General features: G+C 59.5%; 3 protein-coding genes across 8 annotated transcripts in view; all 3 read left to right on the top strand.

The window, feature by feature from the left end:
* Window positions 1–2,229, top strand: part of MTMR14 (myotubularin related protein 14) — a 31,134-nt gene extending 28,905 nt beyond the window's left edge. For both annotated transcript variants that reach the window (XM_041462052.1, XM_041462061.1), the window contains one exon: window positions 1,870–2,229. In XM_041462052.1, the coding sequence (XP_041317986.1) occupies window positions 1,870–2,047 (178 nt within the window). In that variant the 3' untranslated portion in view covers window positions 2,048–2,229. The remainder of the gene's footprint in view (window positions 1–1,869) is intronic.
* Window positions 2,230–2,477: 248 nt separating this feature from the next.
* On the top strand, window positions 2,478–9,410 carry CPNE9 (copine family member 9). Of its 3 annotated transcripts, XM_041462084.1 has the most exons (21): window positions 2,478–2,694; window positions 4,158–4,198; window positions 4,278–4,324; window positions 4,507–4,610; window positions 4,794–4,833; window positions 4,987–4,989; window positions 5,451–5,527; window positions 5,739–5,802; window positions 5,916–6,019; window positions 6,100–6,204; window positions 6,576–6,617; window positions 6,710–6,785; window positions 6,856–6,909; window positions 7,023–7,084; window positions 7,364–7,410; window positions 7,491–7,672; window positions 7,868–7,995; window positions 8,111–8,213; window positions 8,290–8,347; window positions 8,492–8,565; window positions 8,682–9,410. In XM_041462084.1, the coding sequence occupies exons 1-21, from the start codon at window positions 2,618–2,620 to the stop codon at window positions 8,832–8,834; spliced, it is 1,641 nt and encodes a 546-aa protein (XP_041318018.1). In that variant the 5' UTR covers window positions 2,478–2,617; the 3' UTR covers window positions 8,835–9,410. The 3 variants fall into 3 exon arrangements, with proteins under 3 accessions (XP_041318018.1, XP_041318007.1, XP_041318029.1); XM_041462073.1 differs by having other exon boundaries at window positions 7,491–7,995; XM_041462095.1 differs by lacking the exons at window positions 2,478–2,694; window positions 4,158–4,198 and having other exon boundaries at window positions 4,262–4,324; window positions 4,421–4,989; window positions 7,491–7,995.
* Window positions 9,411–9,501: 91 nt separating this feature from the next.
* On the top strand, window positions 9,502–21,700 carry BRPF1 (bromodomain and PHD finger containing 1). Of its 3 annotated transcripts, none has more exons than XM_041462022.1 (13): window positions 9,502–10,574; window positions 11,448–12,407; window positions 14,619–14,775; window positions 15,853–15,984; window positions 16,330–16,458; window positions 17,416–17,728; window positions 18,213–18,527; window positions 19,488–19,775; window positions 19,865–20,012; window positions 20,566–20,702; window positions 20,788–20,906; window positions 21,013–21,167; window positions 21,255–21,700. In XM_041462022.1, exons 1-13 carry the CDS (start codon window positions 9,979–9,981, stop codon window positions 21,436–21,438), a joined length of 3,633 nt encoding a protein of 1,210 aa, XP_041317956.1. In that variant the 5' UTR covers window positions 9,502–9,978; the 3' UTR covers window positions 21,439–21,700. The 3 variants fall into 3 exon arrangements, with proteins under 3 accessions (XP_041317956.1, XP_041317964.1, XP_041317973.1); XM_041462030.1 differs by having other exon boundaries at window positions 9,932–10,574; window positions 18,216–18,527; XM_041462039.1 differs by having other exon boundaries at window positions 9,932–10,574; window positions 20,566–20,687.
* The last annotated feature ends 133 nt before the right edge of the window (window positions 21,701–21,833 follow it).

The raw sequence follows: 21,833 nt of genomic DNA, 5'->3' as shown, positions 1-21,833 counted from the left end.
GGTTGCTTGAGGGCTGGGGACTGCTCAACTGAAGGTGCTGGGACCAGGCACTGCATTGAAAGGATGAAGAGTTCCCAGCGGTGTTGTGTTGAGCTTAACCCAGAGCCTCTACCCTCTCTCTGTTCTCCATCAGCCTTGTTTGTTCAGGACTCCATTGTGGTTTTATCCCAGTTTTTGCAGCCCGACACAGTATGATTTTTTTTTTCTTTTAATTCCATTTAAGTTCCCACTTTGCATCTTCACTGGCAGCAGCTCGATGAAGGTATGCTTTTCACAGCCTACTTCTTGTGCTTGTGTGGGGCTTGTCAGGGCTTACTTTGAGCTGGGGCTTTGACAGCCTCCTCTCATCCCGCACCCCAAGCTGCAGGCAAGCGGGCAGGCTGTAGGAAGTGTAGCGGGGCAGAGTGCCGTGGATTTGGCAAGGAAGCGTGACCTGCCTCCGCGGTGAACAGTTCAGGGTGAAATGCTGCAGCCAGTCCGCAGGGCTTGGAGCAGTGGCTGGCTGCTTGACCCTGTGCCTTGGAGTGTCTCACTCCACAAAACAAACCGAAAAACCCAAATACAAAATCTGCCTTGTAAAGAGGTGTGAGAGCCACAAGACACGGGACCTAACTGCTGCACGCCCTCGCTTACCTCTGCGCGTGACATCTGAGCTCGCTGTACTCGAGTGCAAGTAAGTCCTGCCTTCACGGAGTTTATTTTAAATGCTAGCAGGTTTGCGAGTTCCACGTCCTAATTAGGTTGCCAAAAAGCATCGCTAATGTGTTTAGATATGTTGTTGCCTTTTTTTGCCCTCTGGCTTCTCTTTATTATCAGACACAGTAAACAGCGGCCTGGTTGGCTGCCTCGGCATCGCTTGCTGTTTATAGGCCTCCCACCATATCCTCTTGCTGCTGTTTCCGGACCGAAGCTGTTGGCTGTGGGTGGTTAACACTTCCATTCAAATGAGCTGTACCAATTTATAGCCAGCCCAGGCGCTGGAAGATTAAAGAGAATTTTTTATGGGGAAGGTTCGCACTGTGCCCTTGGAGTGACCTTTGAGGAATGTCTTAATCTCTCTGGGAACCACTGGCATGTCGCAGAGGCACCATAGCAAGGATCGTTTGAGGCTGGAGAGCTTGGAACAGCTGCCTCTGGGCCCCAGTCTTGCTTACCCCAGCTCCCTCAGCTAGTCTTGCCTTCCTTCTGCTGTTTTCCGCCTGCCCCTAACCAGGTGTGTGGATCAGCAGGAGAGGAGAGCAGGTCCCGTGGGAAGTCATGCCCTACTCTGCTCCTGTTTGCCAAGAGCAGCCATGCTGGGGAGCAGAAGTAAAGCGCTGCTCAGCTCTCCTCTTCCTATGGCTGGAGTGTTCCTTGGGGCTTTTGTCACCTTGTCTGCTCCTTCTCATCCCCCCTTCCACAGAGCTGTCTGTGCTGGCACAGGCACGCGAGGCTGGGGCCGGTGGAAGCGAGGGATGGTTGCAAATAGGTTGGAAGCAACGGCCCGGGCACAGCACATGTGGACAGGCTTCATCTATGTGAGGAGGGGAGAGAGCTGGCATAGGGACTGATGTCAGCAGCCACTTCACCGAAGCACCACTTTGTTTATGAACTGCAGCCTTACTATAGTGGTGGGAGAAACGGGGGACAGTGGGGTGTGTGAAGGAGGAAACCCCATGGGGAGCAGGAGCCTGAGGCTGCAGCTCGTTCTGTGGGTTGGATGAGGAGGCAGTGGCACCAGCTGCCACCAGTTCTGTGGACAGAGCCTTTTCAGGCTTGCACTGCCTTAGCCACTGCAGCCCGTTGAGCACCACAGCCCTGTGTCAGGAGTGAGAGCTGGGATGTGGAGAGGGATGGCTGCAGTCACTGACCTCCCCTTCTCTTTCCTAGACTGGTGTCAGCGAGTGACCGTGAGTCTCGTCTGGAGGAAGTGCGTTCTGCCTTTCTGGCAAGCTACAGCCGGACCATCGGCCTAAAGGCCGTGCCCCCCAGCCCCTCAGGGGCCATCGGTGGCCTCCTCGAGCAGTTTGTGCGGGGCGTGGGACTGAGAGGCAGCAGCACCCTCTGAACGCGGCGTTCCCAGACCACTGCCTGGAAAACTGGGGCTGGCGCGTCCCCCAGCAGAGTCCTGGGACCCTCTTCTTGGTGCGGGCACCTGCTGCACCCAGCGCCCGCCGCCAGCCCCCCCTGCCTGGGGCTGGGGGGTGCGGGGCCTTCGGCGAGTCTCTGCAGTAAATGACCCGAGCTGTGCCCTCTCCTGCCTCCTCTCTGGGCTGCGGGCGGGGGCTGCGGGGGCGGCGAGGGGGAGCCGCTCACTATAAATAGCCCGGCCCACTCTTCGCAAGCGTCGGCACCGAAATAACACCGAGCCGAGCCCGGGAGGAAGCGCCCGGCGGGGTGGGATTGGGGCTGAGCCCCCTGAGCCCCTGACTGGGAATTGCGGGCGGGACGTTCCGGTGGAGCCGAGCCCCAGGAGCCGAACCCCCTGGTGCCCGGGTTGGTGCCACCGCTGCCGGCAGGGAAGGGCCGTCGTGCTCGAGCTGTGCCGAGCCGTGCCCGTGCCGTACCCGCCCCCGGGCGCGCCTCCTCGGCGGCGCGGGAGGAGGCGGCGCGGAGCATCGGCGGCGCCCGGGCGGGGATGGCGGCTCCGGGAGCGCTGGAGCCGGCGGCCGGCAGCGTGCCGGGCACCAAGGTGGAGCTCACCGTGTCCTGCCGGTGAGCCGGGAGCCGGGCGAGGGAGCGGGAGGGCGGCGGCTTGTCCGTGGACGCGGGTGGGTGCGAAACGCACCGGGATGCGCTGCGGGGCTGCTCGCTGCGTCCCGCTGCCCGCCGCTCAGCCCCTGGCTCGAGGCGTTGTGAGCTGCGCGTCCTCCTCTCTCCCCGGATAGCTCTCGGTGCCAGGGCGTATGCCCAGCGTCCCTCTGCCCTGCTGCTACCCGTCCCGTCTCTTTCCTGGGGTCCCATGGGATGCTGTTACCGGGCACGGCTGCGAGAAGCGACCCGCTGCCCTCACCCGCGGTTGGGGCGCGGGGCGATGCTTGTGGGCGGTGGGTGATGCTGGCGGGACGCGGGGTGCCGGCGCTGGCTGCGAGCTCGGTGCAAGGCAACGGGACCGGGAACGTGGCAGCGTGATGTGGGCTGCAGGAGAGGGGCTGCTCTGTGCCCCAGCTTCTGGCCAGGGTCCGCCGATCAAGCGGCGGCGGCTGAGCCGGTCTGCCGGCGGCTAAATATAGCCCGTCGGAGGCACTGCTGCTTGCGGCCGGGGGTCCCGCTCGCAGGGACAGGCACCAGCGTCCTGCTGAGGGGTAGCGTCCCCGTGCCGTGGGTCCTGTGGCACGGAGCGCCCCGACCAGGGTGGGTGCCTCCAGCACATCCCCAAGCTATGCAAACTCCGGGCCGGGCTGGGGGCTGTTGTGCCCTCCCTGCGGCTGAGCCCTGGCCCCCGCTGCCAGCTTCCCTCACAGCAGACAGAGGGACTCTGGGTCCACGGGACCGGGCAGCTCCAGGTAGGATCCGGGGATCACACATGGAGACAACCCAGAGCAGCCTTTGGCTTCGCAGCCCGAGGACCCAGCCCAGAGCAGGGTGGGGTCTCTCCCCTGCGTGCCGGGGCCAGGGGAGCTGGCTTAGCCCCGCAGCCCCCGGCCGTGCCCCAGCCCACCCTGTGCTGCCACCCCGGGGGTGCGGGAAGTATCCCAGCAGAGCCGGTAGCATCCCCCGGCACTTCCCGGTGTCACACCGCGCACAGGACGACGATCAATCGCTCTGCCGGTAGGTGTGTCGGGGGATGCCCACTGGCTGCTCAGCCCCTGCTCCAAGTGTCTCCTTTCTTCTCACTTCTGCACCCTGCCATTAGCCAAGCTCCTGCTGCCGGGGCGCGGCGGGCACTCAGCCGGCGCCGGCGGCACCGGGGAAGGTTTCATCCTGTAAGTGGGTTCCCTGTCATGTTCAATCATCATCAGCGCTGGAGACGCTGCTCGCCGCTTGCTCTGCTGCCCCACCGAACCTTGCAGAGGGAGCCACTGTGTCTCCTTGGGAGTGCCGATGCTCTTATCCATGGGTGCCAGCACGGCCTTCTGGCGTGGTGCTGACCTGTGATCAGGGGGATGGACATGGGGACCCGTTGCTGGGCCAGGTGGATGGCGCTCAGGTTGGCTCACGCCTGGCTCTTCCCCCAGGAACCTGCTGGACATGGACACCTTCTCCAAGTCCGACCCAGGTGGGTGGCAGAGCCGGGCAGGGGGCATGGCATAGCACAGACACGGCACGGCAGCCTGGCTCTGCTCCTCTCTCCGCAGTGGTGGTCCTCTTTGTGCAGGTCTCGGGGAGCAGCGAGTGGAAGGAGGTGAGCGTGGCCCCCTCTCCTGGCTAATCCCCGGCTGGGTTAAATGGGCCCATATGGCCACCCGTGTCCACGCTAATGATCCGGCCCCGCCAGCAGCGCTAATCCCCCACCGGGATTAGCGCCGAGGCAGCTGCGATGGGGACGGGTCCTGGGGGGGGCCACCCTCACCCCTCTCCCTGCAGTTCGGACGCACCGAGGTGATCGACAACACCCTGAACCCCGACTTTGTCCGCAAGTTTGTCCTCGACTACTACTTCGAGGAGAAGCAAAACCTCCGCTTCGATGTGTGAGTAGGGTGGCCGGGGAAGGGCTCGGCCCCGCTGAGGGCGGAACAAAGCACCGAGTCGGTAATAAATAAGGATAATAGATAAGAATACAGTGTCGAATAGGACGGATGGGTGGGGAAGCGGGGTTGTGTGCTGGAGCATCCCTGCAGGCACCAGCTCAGGGCTCTGCTCTCCCACATCAGCTACAACGTGGACTCCAAGAGCTGCTCCGCTTTAAAGCAGGTGAGCACAGCGTGTGCCAGGGGGACACATAGTGACCCCATGGTGGGACACCCCGAGGCTGTGCCCTCTGTAGGTGCTGTTGAGGGGGAACAAGTGCTCCTCGGCAGGCTCTAACGTGCTCTCCATCTCTCCATGCCCCATGGGGACTGGCAGAAGGTAGGTTGCCTGCCACACACCAGCCCCTGCTCCGCCCTGGGAACCCTGAACCTGGGAGTGCCTGGTGGGGCAGGATGGGGCCAGGACACTCCATAGGGTTGGCTTTTGAGGGGTAAGATGGGTCTAGGGTGGTCCAAGGGATCCAGGACAGGTCAGGGCATGGAGGGCAGTTTGGGGGGGGACACAGGATAGGTCCAGGGATGTGGGCTGGCCGTGGGAGCACAGAATGAGTGTAAGGCACATGGAGCAGGCACCTGGGGTAGTCCTGGAGATGCACAATGGGTCCTGGGCTGCTAGGTGGCTCTTGGGTCATATTGTAGCTTCAGGAAACTTGGGGTGGCCCAGAGTCAAGTTGGTGGCAGGTCCCATGGGCGCATTGTGAGAGAAAGTGGTGGGTGTGGGTGGTAGGGCACTGGGGCAACTGGCCTCCATGGTCTCATAGTGCTTTGTTTGGGGCACAGGACTTCCTGGGGCAGGCATTTGTGGCACTGGGAGAGGTGATTGGGTCCCAGCGGGGACGCCTGGAAAGACCCCTAACGTGAGTCACACCGTGTGCTGAGATGGGAGGGTCCCACACTGTGTCTCCCCACCTGCTCCACTGGACCTCTCCCTGCATGTCCTGTGCTGGGGATTCTGGTCATACTGCCAAGCACCACCAGCTGTGGGACAGAAGCCCCAACCCTGACCTCTCCTCTTGTCCCTGAATTGTCCTCCTTGTCACCAAGCTGACTGTGTGCCTCTGGCTCCAGGGGTGTCCCAGGGAAGCGGTGTGGGACTATCTTGCTGCTGGCCGAGGAACTGAGCAACTGCCGGGTGAGTACCCATGTACCAGCTGCAGTGTGGAGAGGGCTGCATGGTCCCTCAGTACAGAAGCTGCTGGTGCCAGGGGTGAGGAGGTGGCTGGCAGTGACAGTCCCTGTCCCCAGGACATCGTCACAATGCAGCTGTGTGCCAACAAGCTGGATAAGAAGGACTTCTTTGGAAAATCCGATCCTTTCCTCGTCTTCTATCGTAGCAATGAGGATGGCACGTGAGCACAGGGATCCAGTGGGGCAGAGAGGGTGCCAGCGTCACCTGGCAGCATGGCCCAACCCTGCCCTGTCCCCCCAGCTTTACTATCTGCCATAAGACAGAGGTGGTGAAGAACACACTCAACCCGGTGTGGCAGCCCTTCACCATCCCCGTGCGCGCCCTCTGCAATGGCGACTACGACCGGTACAGGAATGGGGATGGGACAGGGACACGGGCAGCCCTGGGGCCAGAGCAGGGTATGAGCAGTTCTTTGTGGGCTTGGCCCCGCGGTGGCAGGCAGCTCAGAATTGGGTCTCGATTGGGTTTTTTTCTCTTTTGCAACCCAAATTACATAAAGGCATCCCCCTCCTCTCCAGGGCCCCCACCATGACCCAAATTTCCCGCTCGCTCCTGGCAGAGCCGCAGTCTGGGCAGACAGGGTGTCTCTACTGGAAGCTGGTGGGCAGGGTGCTCACTGCGGGTTGGGCTGTGGGCCTGGGTGTCCCCATATCAGGGGCTGGAGGGGCTGTGCCAGCCTGGCAGGTGGCTCACCCACTATGTGCCTTTACTTTCAGGACGGTGAAGATAGATGTGTACGACTGGGACCGGGATGGGAGGTGAGGGAAGGGACACCAGGGTGCTGCTGAAGTTCCCCAGGGCACCTCTCAGCCAGGTGCCTGGCCATACTGACCCTGTGTTCCTCCTGCAGCCACGACTTCATTGGGGAATTTGCCACCAGCTACCGGGAGCTCTCTCGAGCACAGAGTCAGTTCACAGTGTATGAGGTAGGGTGGTGGGTCAGGGTGAGGGCAGGGTGCGCTCCATGCTGGGACTGACTCACCCCTGTGCCTGCAGGTGCTGAATCCCAGGAAGAAATGCAAGAAGAAGAAATATGTGAATTCTGGCACTGTGAGTGGGGCTGGGGAGTTCCTGGGCCTCCTGCCTCCCAGGGGCTGGTGTGGCTCCACCTGCTGTGTGTGCCAGGTTCCGGGGGCTCCAGATCTGATCCTCTGTGCTCACAGGTGACACTGCTCTCCTTCTCCGTTGAATCTGAGTTCACCTTCGTTGACTACATACGGGGCGGGTGAGTGGGGGGCCGGGAGCCCCCCGGCTCCTCGAGAACCACCATGGCTGAGAGTCTCGGGGCAAGGACAGTGGTGACAGTGAAGGTTCAGCCTGGGGGTGACAAGGGGCAGTGGGGCTGGGAAGTAGATGCAGAATGGTGTCATGGGGCTGTGGGGTGCTGGCTGGGGTAGGGGGGCCAGGGCAATGGGTCTGGGCAGGGAAACTCCAGCACTGTGGGGCTGGAAGGTGGTATCCCTGTGCCGTGGGGCCGGCAGCCTCCCTTGCTCTCCCCCTTAAGGACGCAGCTGAATTTCACTGTTGCCATTGACTTCACGGCCTCCAATGGTAAGTGCACTTGGTGTCCGGGGGGTCCCCATCACTGTGGGGCTGGCTATGGGGTGGGTGCAATGGGCACTGTGCTGCAGGGTTGCCATCACAGCCCACCTCGCTGCACTACGCAAGCCCCTACCAGCTGAGCGCCTATGCCCTGGCACTGAAGGCAGTGGGGGAAATCATCCAGGACTACGACAGTGACAAGCTCTTCCCTGCCTATGGCTTTGGTGCCAAAGTCCCACCTGACGGCAAGATCTCCCACCAGTTTCCTCTGGTGCGCCCTCCCTGTGAGACAGGGCTGAGAGTGAACCCAGACCCCTGGCTGTGGGGCAGAGCTGGTCTTGGGACTGCCCACAGCAGCTTGGCGGGGAGGGGAAGCACCCTGGCAACATTCTGTCCCAGCGTCCCACAGCCTGGGGGACAGCAGGAGCTGTGGTCCCCCACCAAGTGCCCCATCTCTATCCCCCAGAACAACAATGTGGAGAACCCCAGCTGTGCTGGCATTGAAGGCGTGCTGGAGTCCTACCTCCAGAGCCTGCGCACCGTCCAGCTCTATGGTCCTACCAACTTTGCTCCTGTCATCAACCAGGTGGCTGGGTGAGCACTGGGGCACTGTCCCCTTTGCCATCCCCAAATGCCATCTGCCCCACAGCAGGGTCGACTGCCCCACACCAGTGGGGTGCTTGAGGGGCCCCATCCCTTTTCCCCATAGGATAGCTGCCCAGGTGACCGATGGCTCACAATATCACGTCCTCCTCATCATCACTGACGGTGTCATCTCTGACATGCTGCAGACCAAGGAAGCCATTGTCACTGTGAGTGCACCCTTGTTGCTCTGAGTTCACCTCATATGGATACTATCCTGGCTGACACCCTGCCTCTGCTCCACAGGCTTCCTCCCTGCCCATGTCCATCATCATCGTGGGAGTAGGTCCAGCTGAGTTTGAGGGTGAGTTGGGACTTGGGGACACCGGGGAAGAGGGATGGAAATATTGTCCCTTCCTCTGGGACGCCAAAGACATCCAAAGGGCTGGTGTTTCCATCCCCGGTGTTCATCCCACCGAGGCTTGGTGACACCAGCTGTCACCCCCAGCCATGGAGGAGCTGGACGGTGATGAGGTACGGTTGTCTTCCCGGGGACGGTATGCTGAGAGGGACATTGTACAGGTAACTCTGGCACTGAATCCAGACCTGCCATGGGTGAGAGATGCTCAGTCCCCCTTGCTGAACCCCACAGCAATAGAGTTGTTTCCAACCTGACTGCAAACTTTTTGCCCTCAAAGTTTGTGCCATTTCGGGATTACGTGGACGACTCGGGCAACCAGGTGCTGAGCATGGCCCGCCTGGCCAAGGACGTGCTGGCTGAGATCCCTGAGCAGCTGCTCTCTTACATGAAGACCCGTGACATCAAGCCTCGCCGGGCAGATCCCGAGTAGCTCTTCCATGAGCCATGGGACTGACTGGTGGGGCGAGGATATGTCACCCTTTTTCTGCCGGTGGCCAGGGCTTAACCGTGGAGATGTGACCCCATTAAGGAGATAATCAGCTGCTATGGTTGGTCAAAACAGGGCTGGGACCCGCTTCTGGCAGTGAGACCACAGGGCTGGACATCCTCGGCTGCCCCCTCCTCCTGCCCGATGTCCAGCAGCAAGGCGGGACTGTCCCTCGACCGTGGCAGCGCGGGCAGGGCCAGCGCGGGGGGAACACGGTGTGTGCGTGTCCCTGGAGAGCAGCCTGGCGTCTGCCCCCGGGGAAGGCTGACCCGGAGTGCCTGCCGGGGGTCTCAGCCCCGCTGCTCCTCGGGGCAGCGGCCTCGCCCTGCTCCTGCCTGCACCCCATTCCTGCCTGCACCCCGCTCCCGCCTGTGCCCTCTCCTCCGGCTCTGCTAACGCGGCTGGCCGACCTGCCTCGTGCCCTGCCCGCGGCCGGGGCTCCCGCCGCCGGGGGTGCCGGGGCGGAGGGCAGGCGGGTCTCTACCGCGTTACCGACTGTAAATAAACTGCTCAACCGGGTCTGCTGCCGTGCTGGGGCAGGGGGAGCGGGCAGAGCAAGGGGAGCGGGAGGACCGGTGGGGCGGGGGTGCCCAGGGGCCGAAGGTACCGGGGCCGTGTAGCCGGGCCGGGAGAACCGAGAGGACCTTGGAAATTGAAGTGGCCTGGGGGACCGAGAGGTCCGGAGGGACCGGGAGGACCGAAAGGGTGAGGGGGGCGAGGGGGACCGGGTTGGGGCGGGGCCGGGCGGTGGCAGCGGGGTCTGTGATTCGAGGCGGCAGATTCGCCATCGTCATCGCGGCGCGACCCGGCCCGGCCCCGCCGTTCCCACGTGGCCTCCCCGCCCTGTCGTCGCTGCCGCCGCCACCGCCTTCCCCGTCCCCTCCGTCCTCGCTGCCGCCGGTCCTGCCCGGTGCTGCTGCCCGGCGGTGCCGTGGCGAAAGTGCGGTTGCTAAGGGCGGCGCGGCGCTTTACCCAGCGGCCGCCCCGCGCCAGGCGCCGCCGCAGCTCCATTGTTGGGGCCGGCCCGGGCCCGCCGCCGCGGCGGGGGGCCCGGCCCGGCCCGGCCTCGGCCCCCCGCGGCCCCGCCATGGGCGTAGATTTCGACGTGAAGACCTTCTGCCACAACCTGCGGGCCACCAAGCCGCCCTACGAGTGCCCGGTGGGCACTTGCCGCAAGATCTACAAGAGCTACAGCGGGATCGAGTACCACCTGTACCACTATGACCACGACAACCCGCCCCTGCCCCAGCACACCCCCCTGCGCAAGCACAAGAAGAAGGGGCGCCAGGCCCGCGCCGCCAACAAGCAGTCGCCCAGCCCCTCCGAGACCTCCCAGTCGCCCGGCCGAGAGGTGATGACCTACGCCCAGGCCCAGCGCATGGTGGAGGTGGACCTGCATGGCCGCGTCCACCGCATCAGCATCTTCGATAATCTCGACGTGGTGTCCGAGGACGAGGATGTTCCCGAGGAAGTGCCCGAGAATGGGAGCAATAAGGAGAACACGGAGACGCAGAGCGTCCCGCCCAAATCTGGGAAGCACAAGAACAAGGAGAAGCGCAAGGACTCCAACCACCATCACCACAACGCCTCGGCCAGCACTACCCCCAAGCTGCCCGAGGTGGTGTACCGAGAGCTGGAGCAGGACACCCCTGATGCCCCGCCTCGTCCCACCTCGTACTACAGGTATTGTCCGTGGCTGGGTGCAAGGAGACTCCTAGGCTCATTCCCTGGGTTTGGAGGCAGAATTGGCCCCACTCTGTTTAAGTGACTTGACCGTGGCTGCTGGAAATGGCCTTTGTCTGCCTCTCCCAGGTCTCACAGCCTGTTCCATGGCTTCAGGCTCCTGGGGCTCTGCCTGGTGTCACCACAGTTCTGAGGGATCTGTGCATCTACAGAGCTCTCAGTTGCTGTTTAGGTCATTTCCAGCAGTTTGATTGCTCTTTTCTTGCTGGAGCAGCACCTAAAATCAAAGCAAAACCTAAATGTGTCCTTTTGCCTCTCATTCTCTCTTTGGAGGTATGCTGGGATATTTTCAGAGCCCTTCAGCACCAAGGTATACCTGTAGGATCTGTCTGTTTGTGAGCATACTTCTTAATTGTTTTCTTCCAGTACTTTGTGAGAGATCTGGTGGATGCACTGACCCCAGTTAATACCTCAGGCAGGAGTTAACAGGGCCCCATAACCAGAATTAATGAAACATGGCACCTTCATGCATGGTTATCGTGTCTTGGCCATGAGGCTGCCTCCAGATCACTGGCACTTGCTGGGTGGCCCATGCAGGCCCCCTCTTGTACTGATGAGTCTCCAAGGCCTGACCTTGCTCCTTAGACCAGAGTTGTTTTGTCTCCAAGCTGCTGTTGTTCTGCTGTGCTAGTCAGGGTGCAGCAGCACCTTCCGCTTCTGCGCATTCCTGCTTTGTCCCTGTTTCTTTATTTTGACTTACAGCTCAGCTGGAGCATTTGAACATTCCTTCAGTCACAGACAAGTCCTGGAGTTGAGGCTCAGCAGCTCCAAACGTGTCAAACATGCCCTTATTTTCCCATGCTGTCCTTCCAGGTACATTGAGAAGTCGGCAGAGGAGCTGGATGAGGAGGTGGAGTACGACATGGATGAGGAGGATTACATCTGGCTGGACATCATGAACGAGAGGCGGAAGAACGAAGGCGTGAGTCCTATTCCCCAGGAGATCTTTGAGTACCTGATGGACCGGCTAGAGAAGGAGTCCTACTTCGAGAGCCACAACAAGGGGGACCCAAACGCCTTGGTGGACGAGGATGCCGTCTGCTGCATCTGCAACGACGGGGAGTGTCAGAACAGCAACGTCATCCTCTTCTGCGACATGTGCAACCTGGCTGTGCACCAGGAGTGCTACGGGGTGCCCTACATCCCCGAGGGACAGTGGCTCTGCAGACGGTGCCTGCAGTCACCCTCGCGCGCTGTGGACTGCGCCCTCTGCCCAAACAAGGGGGGGGCCTTCAAGCAGACGGACGATGGGCGCTGGGCACACGTGGTCTGTGCCCTCTGGATCCCGGAGGTGTGCTTTGCCAACACCGTCTTCCTGGAGCCCATCGACAGCATCGAGCACATCCCGCCCGCACGCTGGAAGCTGACCTGTTACATTTGCAAGCAGCGTGGCTCCGGGGCTTGCATCCAGTGTCACAAAGCCAATTGCTACACTGCCTTCCATGTCACCTGTGCCCAGCAGGCCGGGCTGTACATGAAGATGGAGCCCGTCAGGGAGACGGGCGCCAATGGTACCTCTTTCAGTGTGCGCAAAACCGCCTACTGCGACATCCACACACCGCCAGGTTCCGTGCGCAGGCTTCCCGCCCTGTCCCACAGTGAGGGGGAAGAGGAGGATGAGGAGGAAGAGGAGGAGGGGAAGGGCTGGAGTTCTGAGAAAGTCAAAAAAGCAAAGGCCAAGTCTAGGATCAAGATGAAGAAGGCGCGGAAGATCCTGGCAGAGAAACGAGCTGCAGCACCTGTGGTTTCTGTGCCCTGCATCCCCCCCCACAGGTACGACCTGCTGCCCTCCCTGGACTGGGGAGAAGTTTCTCCTTTCGTCCGTGCTTTGTGCTCTGCTTCCCATGCGGGCATTATCCTATTCCCCTCCTTAGCTTTTTGCACAGGTACTTCTCACTCTGTTGCCGCAGAGGGCTGTGGTGGTTTCCTTGGGAGTCCTGCAGGGAGGCAGGGCCATGCACTGCCCCACAAAGGTGTCTGGGCCCTCGGCAGGGCAGGAAATAGCTGCTGTTAGTTTAACAGTAGAGAATGAACTTGGCCGGATGCATCAGGAAGCAGCTGGAGGTTCCCAGCACTCCTTTCCTGTTGCGCTGACCTCAGGCACTGGAGTAAACGAGGCAGGGAGGAGGGAACTGCTCTCCTTTCTGCTGAGGTCTGTTTTCTCCTGAGGCTGTGTCAGGCAAAAGAAAGAAGTGTGGGAGTGATTCAGGCCTGGGAAACGGGCTAATCCCAGAGTTATTTTGGCTCTGGAGCAGAGAGGTCTGGGCAGAGCTCATCCATCGCAGCAGCCACGTACTGCTTGCTGGGCTTCCTCAGTGCTGTCTGCCAGGCACAGCAGCAGCTGCTCCTTCTTGGCGCTGCCTGTTGGAGCAGGGCCGGGCAGCCACGGGTGCTGAAAGCTGTCTGTGAGGAGGGGTGGCTGGAGAGCACCAGGACTCCTGCCTGCCAAGGAACACCGCGGTCCTAAGGCTGACTCCCCAGTACGAGGCCTCAGGAGGGGTTATGTTTCTGTCACATTCCAAACCTGTGGTTTCACGGGAAGGTGTAAACACCCTGTAGTTACAGTTGCAACTGCTTTATGCCTTGCTCTTGTTAGATTGTTGGGCTGGCGTGCAAATCCCAAAACAAGAGCGTCTAAGAGCCTTGCCAGAATTTTTCAGTGTAGTTTATAACTCTGGATGTCCTCAGCAGCATGTAAAAGCACATAAGGGCATCCTAGGATGTTTTTGGATCTCATTGTCACCCTGCAGCAGGCAACACCCAGTTGAGCACAGGTTGGGCTTGGAATCATTTGCCTTTGTGGTGGTGAGCCACCAATCCTGAGCTTCTGAGCTCTCCTTTCTGTGGCAGGAGCTGTGCTGGGGCTGTGGCCATAGGACATTGTCAAGACCCTCAGACCCTCAAGACTTATCTCCTGTGCACTTGGAAAGGAGCACATGGAAGCCATGGGCTATGCTCTCTGGGCATCATTCTGGTGACTTGGGGAGGCAGGTCTGCCACTAGGCTGCTGGCTTTTTACCACGGTCTGTTTGTGTCCCAAACTTATGTTTTTGCTCACTCAGGTCTTGCTCCATAGCAAGAGCCTCTTTTCTTCTGTGGGAACGTGCTGGCAGGCAATTTGTAGGGTCTTGCTGCTATTGCGTTCACAGTGAAACCTACACTGAGCTAGAATCCTGTTGGGATTAATTAATTCTTCAGGGCCTGTTGCCAGAATGCCACATGTCTTCCTGTGGGAGCTGTGCTTGGCCAGTGATGGCATATGAGGCAGCTGTCCCCAGTGTCTTCAGCTGAGGCTGATGCAGATTGGGTCATCCCTTGGGAAAAGCTGTCCCTGGGAGGTGGGGAGATGCTGAAGGTTCATCCCTTTGTCATTCTACTAGCTGGGCATCTCTGTCCAGCTCTGCTGAGCAAGGCTGTCCCAGCCCTTCCAGACTATCTGCTGTTGTAGGAAGTGAGCAATCCCTTTTGTGGTGTTCTGGGCTGTTCAGGATAGTCTTGGATGGGATATCTATTGTGCTCATGCCTCCTGCTCCCTCCTCGTGCTTTGCCAGGGTTTGAGTTTCTCTGGTAGCATTTGGCCAGATCCCCCCATCACAGCAAGTGGCCCTCAGCCAGGTAAATAATGGTTTTGGGGTAGTAGCACCATAACACTTGTGGTCTCAGGGACCATGGGAGCTGTTAAAGGTCCAGCCCCCAGTGTGTCTGTCTTGCACCCCAACCTGCCCCAGGCTTTGCCCAAAAGCTGACAAGAAGTGGAAAGGAAAAGTGTGTTATGCAGAGGCAAGGCTGCACATTTCCTGGCATCCTCTGTTGTGCCTACACTGTGTGACTTGGTGTTACAGAAAGTCCTGGATGTTCTCTGCCTGAGGAGCTTCTCAGCTGTGCTGGGGTGGCCTTGCTGCTACATGTCCCTAGCCAGGGCTTCTTCTGCAGCAGCCAGGCTTGATTCATTGATGGACTCTGTGGTTCTTCTCCTTTCCTCAGGCTCAGTAAGATTACAAACCGTTTAACCATCCAGAGGAAGAGCCAGTTCATGCAGAGGCTGCATAGCTACTGGACTCTGAAGAGACAGTCCCGCAATGGTGTCCCCCTGCTCCGCCGCCTTCAGACACACTTGCAGTCACAGAGAAACTGCGACCAGGTAAGGGCTGCTTGTTGGGGGGCTGCAGGGAACCCTGGCTGTGTGCATGCTTCCTGCGCCTTTGGAGCTGTGGGCTTGGAGCCTTTGCTGCATGCAATGCCTGCAGGTGCAGAATGGGGGTCAGGGGTATGAGCTTTCAGATGAGGAAAGGGCAGCCCCAGCTGCTTTTGCTGCTTCACCTTCTCCTCCGCTCTCAGTGTTCAGAGAATTGCCAGGCAGCGACGCCACTGGCAGCCTGCCACAAGAAGGGAATCCTGCCCTCTCAAGCTGCCACACTGAAGGTATTTCCTTTCTTGTGCCTGCATTTAGCCAGTAGTGATGGCAAACCTGTCAGAAATGGCTCTAGTATGAGGCCACTGTGCCAGGCAGTGTTGAGAGAGATGGCCAGGGATCTCCAGAAACAGTCTGGATCAAACCAAGGCCTCGCTTCTAGTTTCTAATACTGCTCCAGGAGTGCTCCTTCTGGGTGCTGCTTCCAGCCCACAGTCAGCACTTCACAGATGTGAAATCTGGTGCCAGAGAGGAAGATTTTTCTTCTGCCTCTGAGCTGTGAATCTTTCTTTCTGAGCCCTTTGATGACTGTGACTGGGCAAGGGTTTCTCCTTCCTTTGTCTGCTCTTATTATTTTTGCTGGAGAAGAGTTGAGGCTGCTTCTGCTCAGTTTTGGCTATGGCAGGACAAAAGCTGTAGTTTTTTTGGTGCTCCAGAAATGAAAGCAACTAGAGCTGTTGTTCCCTTTTTGAGCTTTGAGCTTTTTGCACTTTGTCAGAGCTGCACAGACCTCTTGGGCAGCTGCAGGCAGTCAGTCAGTCATGTTAGGAAGAGTATTTCCAGAGACTCAGGATGTGCACCTCCTGACATCCTAAGGGCTTGATGACAAAAGGGCAGATATTTAGCTCTTGCCAGAGGAGAAACTGAATCACCTGCCTAGGTTACAAAAAGGAGCTGTGACCTTTGCTGCACCAGCAGGTCAGGCATGCTGGTTCCCTTTGCCAGGGAAGAGCCTCAGCACACAGTCAGGAAGGTGGAGATGGGAGCACGTCTTCTATCAGCTCATGGTCTCTGATGTTCCCACAGAGAGACACTGAGGATAAGAACTGGGCCCTGAAGGAACAGCTGAAGTCATGGCAGCGCCTGCGCCATGACCTCGAGCGTGCGCGCTTGCTGGTGGAGCTGATACGCAAGCGGGAGAAGCTCAAGAGAGAGACGGTAACGATTGCCCCTCCTTGGGGAGCTGCTGGGGTGGGCATCAGCAGGGGCTCCTTAGTGCAGAGTGCTGTAGGTGTGCCGGGGTCCCCTCGGCTGTGCTGCGCTCTGCTCCGATGGCTCCGAGCAAAGGTGGCTGCTCTGCAAGGCACAGGTGGGATGCACAGGTGCTGGAGCCGGTGTTACACCTCTGCTCCCCAGGAACGGGGCTGAGGGGCGGTCCCTACCCCTCAGCAAGGAGAGGAGAGGGGTTGCTGTCCTGCAGGGCCGCACTGCTGCTCCCTGGGGACAGTTCCCACTTCCTGGCTGGGGCCAGGGGCTCAGCCCCGCTCTGTTCCTTTGTTTCAGATCAAAGTGCAGCAGGTGGCACTGGAAATGCAGCTGACCCCCTTCCTCATCCTCCTCCGCAAGACTCTTGAGCAGCTGCAAGAGAAAGACACGGGCAACATCTTCAGTGAGCCGGTCCCTCTGTCTGAGGTAACAGAAATCTACGAAGTAAGAACCCCCTCCCCAGATTTCTACTTCACTCAAACTTGTCCCTTGCTCGTGCCAAGGGCTGCCCAGGGTGTGTTCTGGTCCAGAAGTACCCTGAGCAGCCTGGTTCTGGCTCATGCCAGCACCACTCATTCATCAGAGGGGGTGTGCAGCAGTGCCCCTCCTGGGTGAGCCAAATGCCGAACAGCTGAGCTGGTGACAGCTGGGGCACAGCACTTGGCTCTTCTTCTGTGTGTATTACTGGTGACACCCCAGGGTCTGTGAGCAGCTGGGGATTCCCACTGGGAATGGCAAAGCGCCAGCCCTTAGCAGTCGGCGTGCTCTTACCTGTCCTCATGTGAAGGCCTCTGCTAGATGACTGAGCACAGCACAGAGATGGGTTTGACCCTTAGACTGTCATTGCTGCAGGCAGGGGAGACAATTCCTGAGACTGTCAATGAGTCCCCGCCTGGGAGCATGGCAAAAGTCCACATGGTCTCTGCAAGGTTCTGGCAGCAGGTCAGCATGGAGGCATCTTAGCAGATGGGGAGGAAGGCTGCACCATCTCACCTGCCACCTGGACGGCTATGTTTTACCTTTCTGCACTCACCTTCACCCCTGGGGCTGCACTTGCAGCACTCTCTCCAGGGAATAACATGTAGCATACTGAATCCCAGCTGCCTGCAGGCAGGAGTTGAGGACAGGATGCTGGCATGTGTGCTGGAGCTGTAAAAATGCTTCGGAGTGCATATCCGCTCTAACAGGTTGAGCACAGCACATGGGCTTCCTAGTCCGGAGGCGTTGCTGTTCCTCAAGCTGCAAAAGCAGACGGCATTCCCCGATGTGCATTTGGGCAGAGCACAGGGAGTGATACCTGATTCCTCTAACAACTGTTTTCTTGGAGCAGGTGCTGCTAACTGTGGCTCCTGGGCTCTTAACTCTGGCTCTTTCCTTATGCAGGTCCCAGACTACCTGGATCACATCAAGAAGCCAATGGATTTTCAGACAATGAAGCAAAATCTAGAAGCCTATCGCTATCTGAATTTCGATGACTTTGAGGAGGATTTCAACCTGATTATTAACAACTGTTTGAAATACAATGCCAAAGACACGATCTTCTACCGGGCAGCCATCCGTCTGCGGGAGCAGGGAGGTGCCGTGCTCCGGCAGGCTCGCCGGCAGGCAGAGAAGATGGGCATTGACTTCGAGACAGGCATGCACTTCCCCCACTGTGTAACAGTGGAAGAGGCTCAGATCCAAGACATTGAGGACGGTGGGTACTCGGTCCCTGTCCTGGGGTATGAGGGCAACTAAAAGGTAAAGCCTGGGCAGAGTCAAGGCACTCAAGAGTCTGAGCTGCCTCCTCTGGGAGGTTAAGTTGAATGCTGGGCTGTGTGTCCCCACTCCCTGGAGACCTGGAGGTTTTGGTAGCCAGGTACTTAGCAGCCCCATTAGGTTGGTTCTAGGCAGTGGTTTGTCTGTGTGTCCTTTCTTTCCTGTTCCAAACAATGCAAACCCCAGTATTCTCCAAACTGCTGATCAGCCTGCTTTCCCCAGTAGTCCCAGCTGCCTGAGTTCCCAAAGGGCTCCTTCTCTTGGTCTTTTAGGATAACTTCCCTGAAGGGTCCACAGGTATTTGGCCATGCCAGCTCCTTCTCTCCTGCAGGGAACCTGGATTGCCTCGTGCCCTTTCAGGTAGAGGAGCTCCACTGAGTTCCTGATTTCTTCCATCCATCTGCTCCTCTTTGTTTCCCCAGAAGATGTGCGGCTGCTGCTCTCAGAGAATCAGAAGCACCTGCCGTTGGAGGAGCAGCTAAAGATCCTGCTGGAGCGGCTGGACGAGGTCAACGCTGGCAAGCAGAGCATAGGACGGTCCCGCCGGGCCAAGATGATCAAGAAGGAGATCACAGTCCTACGGCGGAAGCTCGCTCACCCGCGGGACCTGGGCCGGGAGGGGCTGGAGCGGCACAGCTCCTCTGCCAGGGGAGTCCTGCAGTCCCACAACCCCTGTGAGAAGGACCTGCAGACAGACAGTGCTGCAGAGGAGAGCAGCAGCCAGGAGACTGGCAAAGGTAATACTCCCTCCAGAACTGCCAGTCTGAGGAGCCATGGAGAGCTGCCTGTCTGGAGAGAAACTGCCCTGGCAGGTGCCTCCTTAGGCAGGAGGACTGTGTGGACAGCTCCCCACACACACCTTGCTCTTCACTCCTCCATGGCAACAAGGCAGGTGGCCTCTTGTGGGACAGTCCCTTATCCCACATTCCCCTGTGGGGACTCCTTGTTTCCTGTAGTCCCTCCCTTAGGGGCTGGTGCCAAGTGTGATGTGTGTGCCTCCCCAGGCTCCCTCCCAGCATGCTCACTGGATAGTTTGTAGTGAGCTGTGCCAGCCAAGCAGGGGGGATTGGATGAAGGGGGCCTCGTCCTATGTGTGAAACAGCCACAGCCTGGTGTGTGTTTGCCCTTGGGGAGGGTTGGCAGGTTGCTGGTGTTCACAGCTGCTGTCAGCAGTCACCTGGTGAATTCATCTCTTTGTCAGTCGAGGAGCTGGATGCTGTTCCAGAGACTGACAGTTCCAGCTGTGTGATCTGGAGCATGAGGTGGATTGTTTCCTTCTAATAGGACCTACCAGCTTGGCCATGTTGCCTGGTTTCTAGGGGCATTATGGAGCAGGCTGCCTTCAGTGTCCCTTCCTGCTGGAGGCATGGGAGGGAGTTGCAGCAGCAGTGACTGCTGAGCTCCAAATGCTCTCCCAGGGCTGAGTTGAACAGGCCAGCTGCCAGCTCCCTGGATGGAGAGGCTGAGCTGGGCTCTATGGGGAGCACAGCAAAAGCACCAGGCAGAGATACCATGTCACTGAGCATTTGCCACCTCTGCATCTCAGTCCTGTCCCCTAATCACTGGGAAAAGCAGGCTCTTCCTACAGTGAGGGAGGATCTTCTGAGATAATATTCCCCAGAAACAAAGCTGTTTTGTGATACCACTGCCATGCAGTCCCTGCCATCAGGGCTGCAGCTGACACCTCTCTCTTCCAGGTCTGGGTCCTAATTCTTCATCTACCCCAGCACATGAAGTTGGCAGGAGGACCTCTGTGCTCTTCTCCAAGAAGAACCCTAAAACTGCAGGCCCTCCAAAACGTCCAGGACGCCCCCCAAAGAATCGAGACAGCCAGATCCCTCCTGGGCATGGGAGCAGCCCTATTGGGCCCCCCCAGCTCCCAATAATGGGGTCCTCCCAGCGGCAGAGGAAGCGAGGGCGAAGCCCGCGCCCCAGCTCCAGCTCAGACAGTGACAGTGACAAATCCACGGAGGACGCTACCATGGGTGAGTGCAGCTGGGCAGCTGTGGTCCCACTGGCGGCACGTGGCAGGCTCTGGTGCAGTGGTAATGCTCTTTGTTGGGGTGTTTTTCAGACCTGCCAGCCAATGGTTTCAGCAGTGGGAACCAGCCCGTGAAGAAGAGCTTCCTGGTGTACCGCAACGACTGCAATCTGCCCCGGAGCAGCTCCGACTCGGAGTCCAGCAGCAGCAGCAGCAGCAGTGCTGCCTCAGACCGCACCAGGTACTGCCCCTGCCCAGCTCTGCTGACAGCCATGCTGCCCAGGGTGGCAGTGGGCAGCTCTCAGCCTTGAGTTTCTGGACAAGCACCCTGTTTGGTGGTCTCTGTCTCGTTCATCCTGTAGCACAGCTGCTAATCCCTAGAAGTCTGTGGGGTTTGTGCCTTTTTTAATGTAAAACTTAAAAGGTGCGAGTGTGTGGCAAAGGGCCAGTAGGGAGCATGAACTAGGAAACATGAATTCCCTGTTGGCACAGCAGCTGCTCTGTCATTGGCCCTTCCAGCAGCTAGTGCCAGCAGCTTCCTGCCTACGCCTCTAATTCAGATGAGGGCACATCTTCTGGTCCTCCCAGGTGGAACTGGGTGAGGGTCTGGCTTGCACCCTGGCAGAAGCACCATCCCACCTTTCTGCCTGGTACCCCTGCCAAGTCCTTCCTGGTGCCAAGGCCGGCAGTTGGAGGCCACAAGCCCTGGTGTCCCACCAGCCTGGCCCTCTGGAAGACAGTTTCTGGAAGCTTAATGTGACTCCTACTGCTACGTCTGCTCCCTGTCTCCACAGCACTACACCCTCCAAGCAGGGCAGAGGGAAACCCTCCTTCTCCCGAGTGAACTTCCCAGAGGACAGCAGTGAGGACACATCAGGGACAGAGAACGAGTCCTACTCCGTGGGCACGGGACGAGGTGTGGGGCACGGCAGTAAGTACTGTGGCTGCACAGCTGTGTGCCTGGCTGGCACCATCACCCAGGGGGACACAGCTGACTGCCCTCTCCTCCTGTGCAGTGGTGCGTAAGGGCATGGGGCGTGGCGCAGGGTGGCTGTCTGAGGATGAGGATTCTTCCCTGGATGCCCTGGACCTGGTGTGGGCTAAGTGCCGCGGTTACCCCTCCTACCCGGCGTTGGTGAGTACTGCCTGTTATCGGGGCCTCTGAAATCCATGTCCCCTCCCTGCAGACTGGCTCTTGGGGTCCCTGTTCTGCTCTCAGCCCTCCCCTGCTCGTTTTGCAGATCATTGACCCCAAGATGCCGCGGGAAGGCATGTTCCACCATGGGGTTCCCATCCCCGTGCCCCCCTTGGAGGTGCTGAAGCTGGGGGAGCAGATGACTCAGGAAGCACGCGAGCACCTCTACCTTGTCCTCTTCTTCGACAACAAGCGCACTTGGTAAGGCCTGGGCGCCGAGGGCTTTGGTGGGGGGGTCCCCAGAGACGATTGTAACCCTCAAACGAGGTGGCCCCCCGCTCTCCACAGGCAGTGGTTGCCCCGGACGAAGCTGGTGCCTCTGGGGGTGAACCAGGACCTGGACAAAGAGAAGATGCTGGAGGGCCGCAAGTCCAACATCCGCAAGTCGGTGCAGATCGCCTACCACCGCGCCATGCAGCACCGCAACAAGGTGCAGGGCGAGCAGAGCAGCGACTCCAGCGAGAGCGACTGAGCCGGTGCCGCCGGCCGCTCCCCCGCCGAATCTCAGGGCAAACGGGGCTCGGTGACCCCCACCCCGTGCAGCTGGCCTGCACCCACGGGGGGCCGGGGCACCGGGAGGGGTGGGGCCGGTCCCCCGTGCCCCCCTCACTCTCCCATTCCCGGTGCCCGCTCCCCCAGCCCAGCGCTCCCCGGGATGCTGTTCTGGCCGCCGCCGTGCCCCAGGGCGGCTCCCCGCGCCCCGCACCCCCGTGCTGCCCCCACCCCTGGGCCCAGCCCCTGGCCGGCCCCGCGCTCGGACGTTGTTTGTATTTATTTTGAAGGAAGAAAAAAAAATCTATTGATTCTTAGAAAATAAACCTCCACTGCGGAGCCGCGGCCGCTACGGGCCGGGCGGGAGCGGGGCGG

This window comes from Pyrgilauda ruficollis, unplaced genomic scaffold (genome assembly GCF_017590135.1).
Source record: "Pyrgilauda ruficollis isolate IOZ18807 unplaced genomic scaffold, ASM1759013v1 scaffold10, whole genome shotgun sequence".
Taxonomy (NCBI): Eukaryota; Metazoa; Chordata; class Aves; order Passeriformes; family Passeridae; genus Pyrgilauda; species Pyrgilauda ruficollis.
The sequence above is the reverse complement of the archived record's forward strand: the minus strand, read 5'-3'. Positions and strand labels throughout refer to the sequence as shown.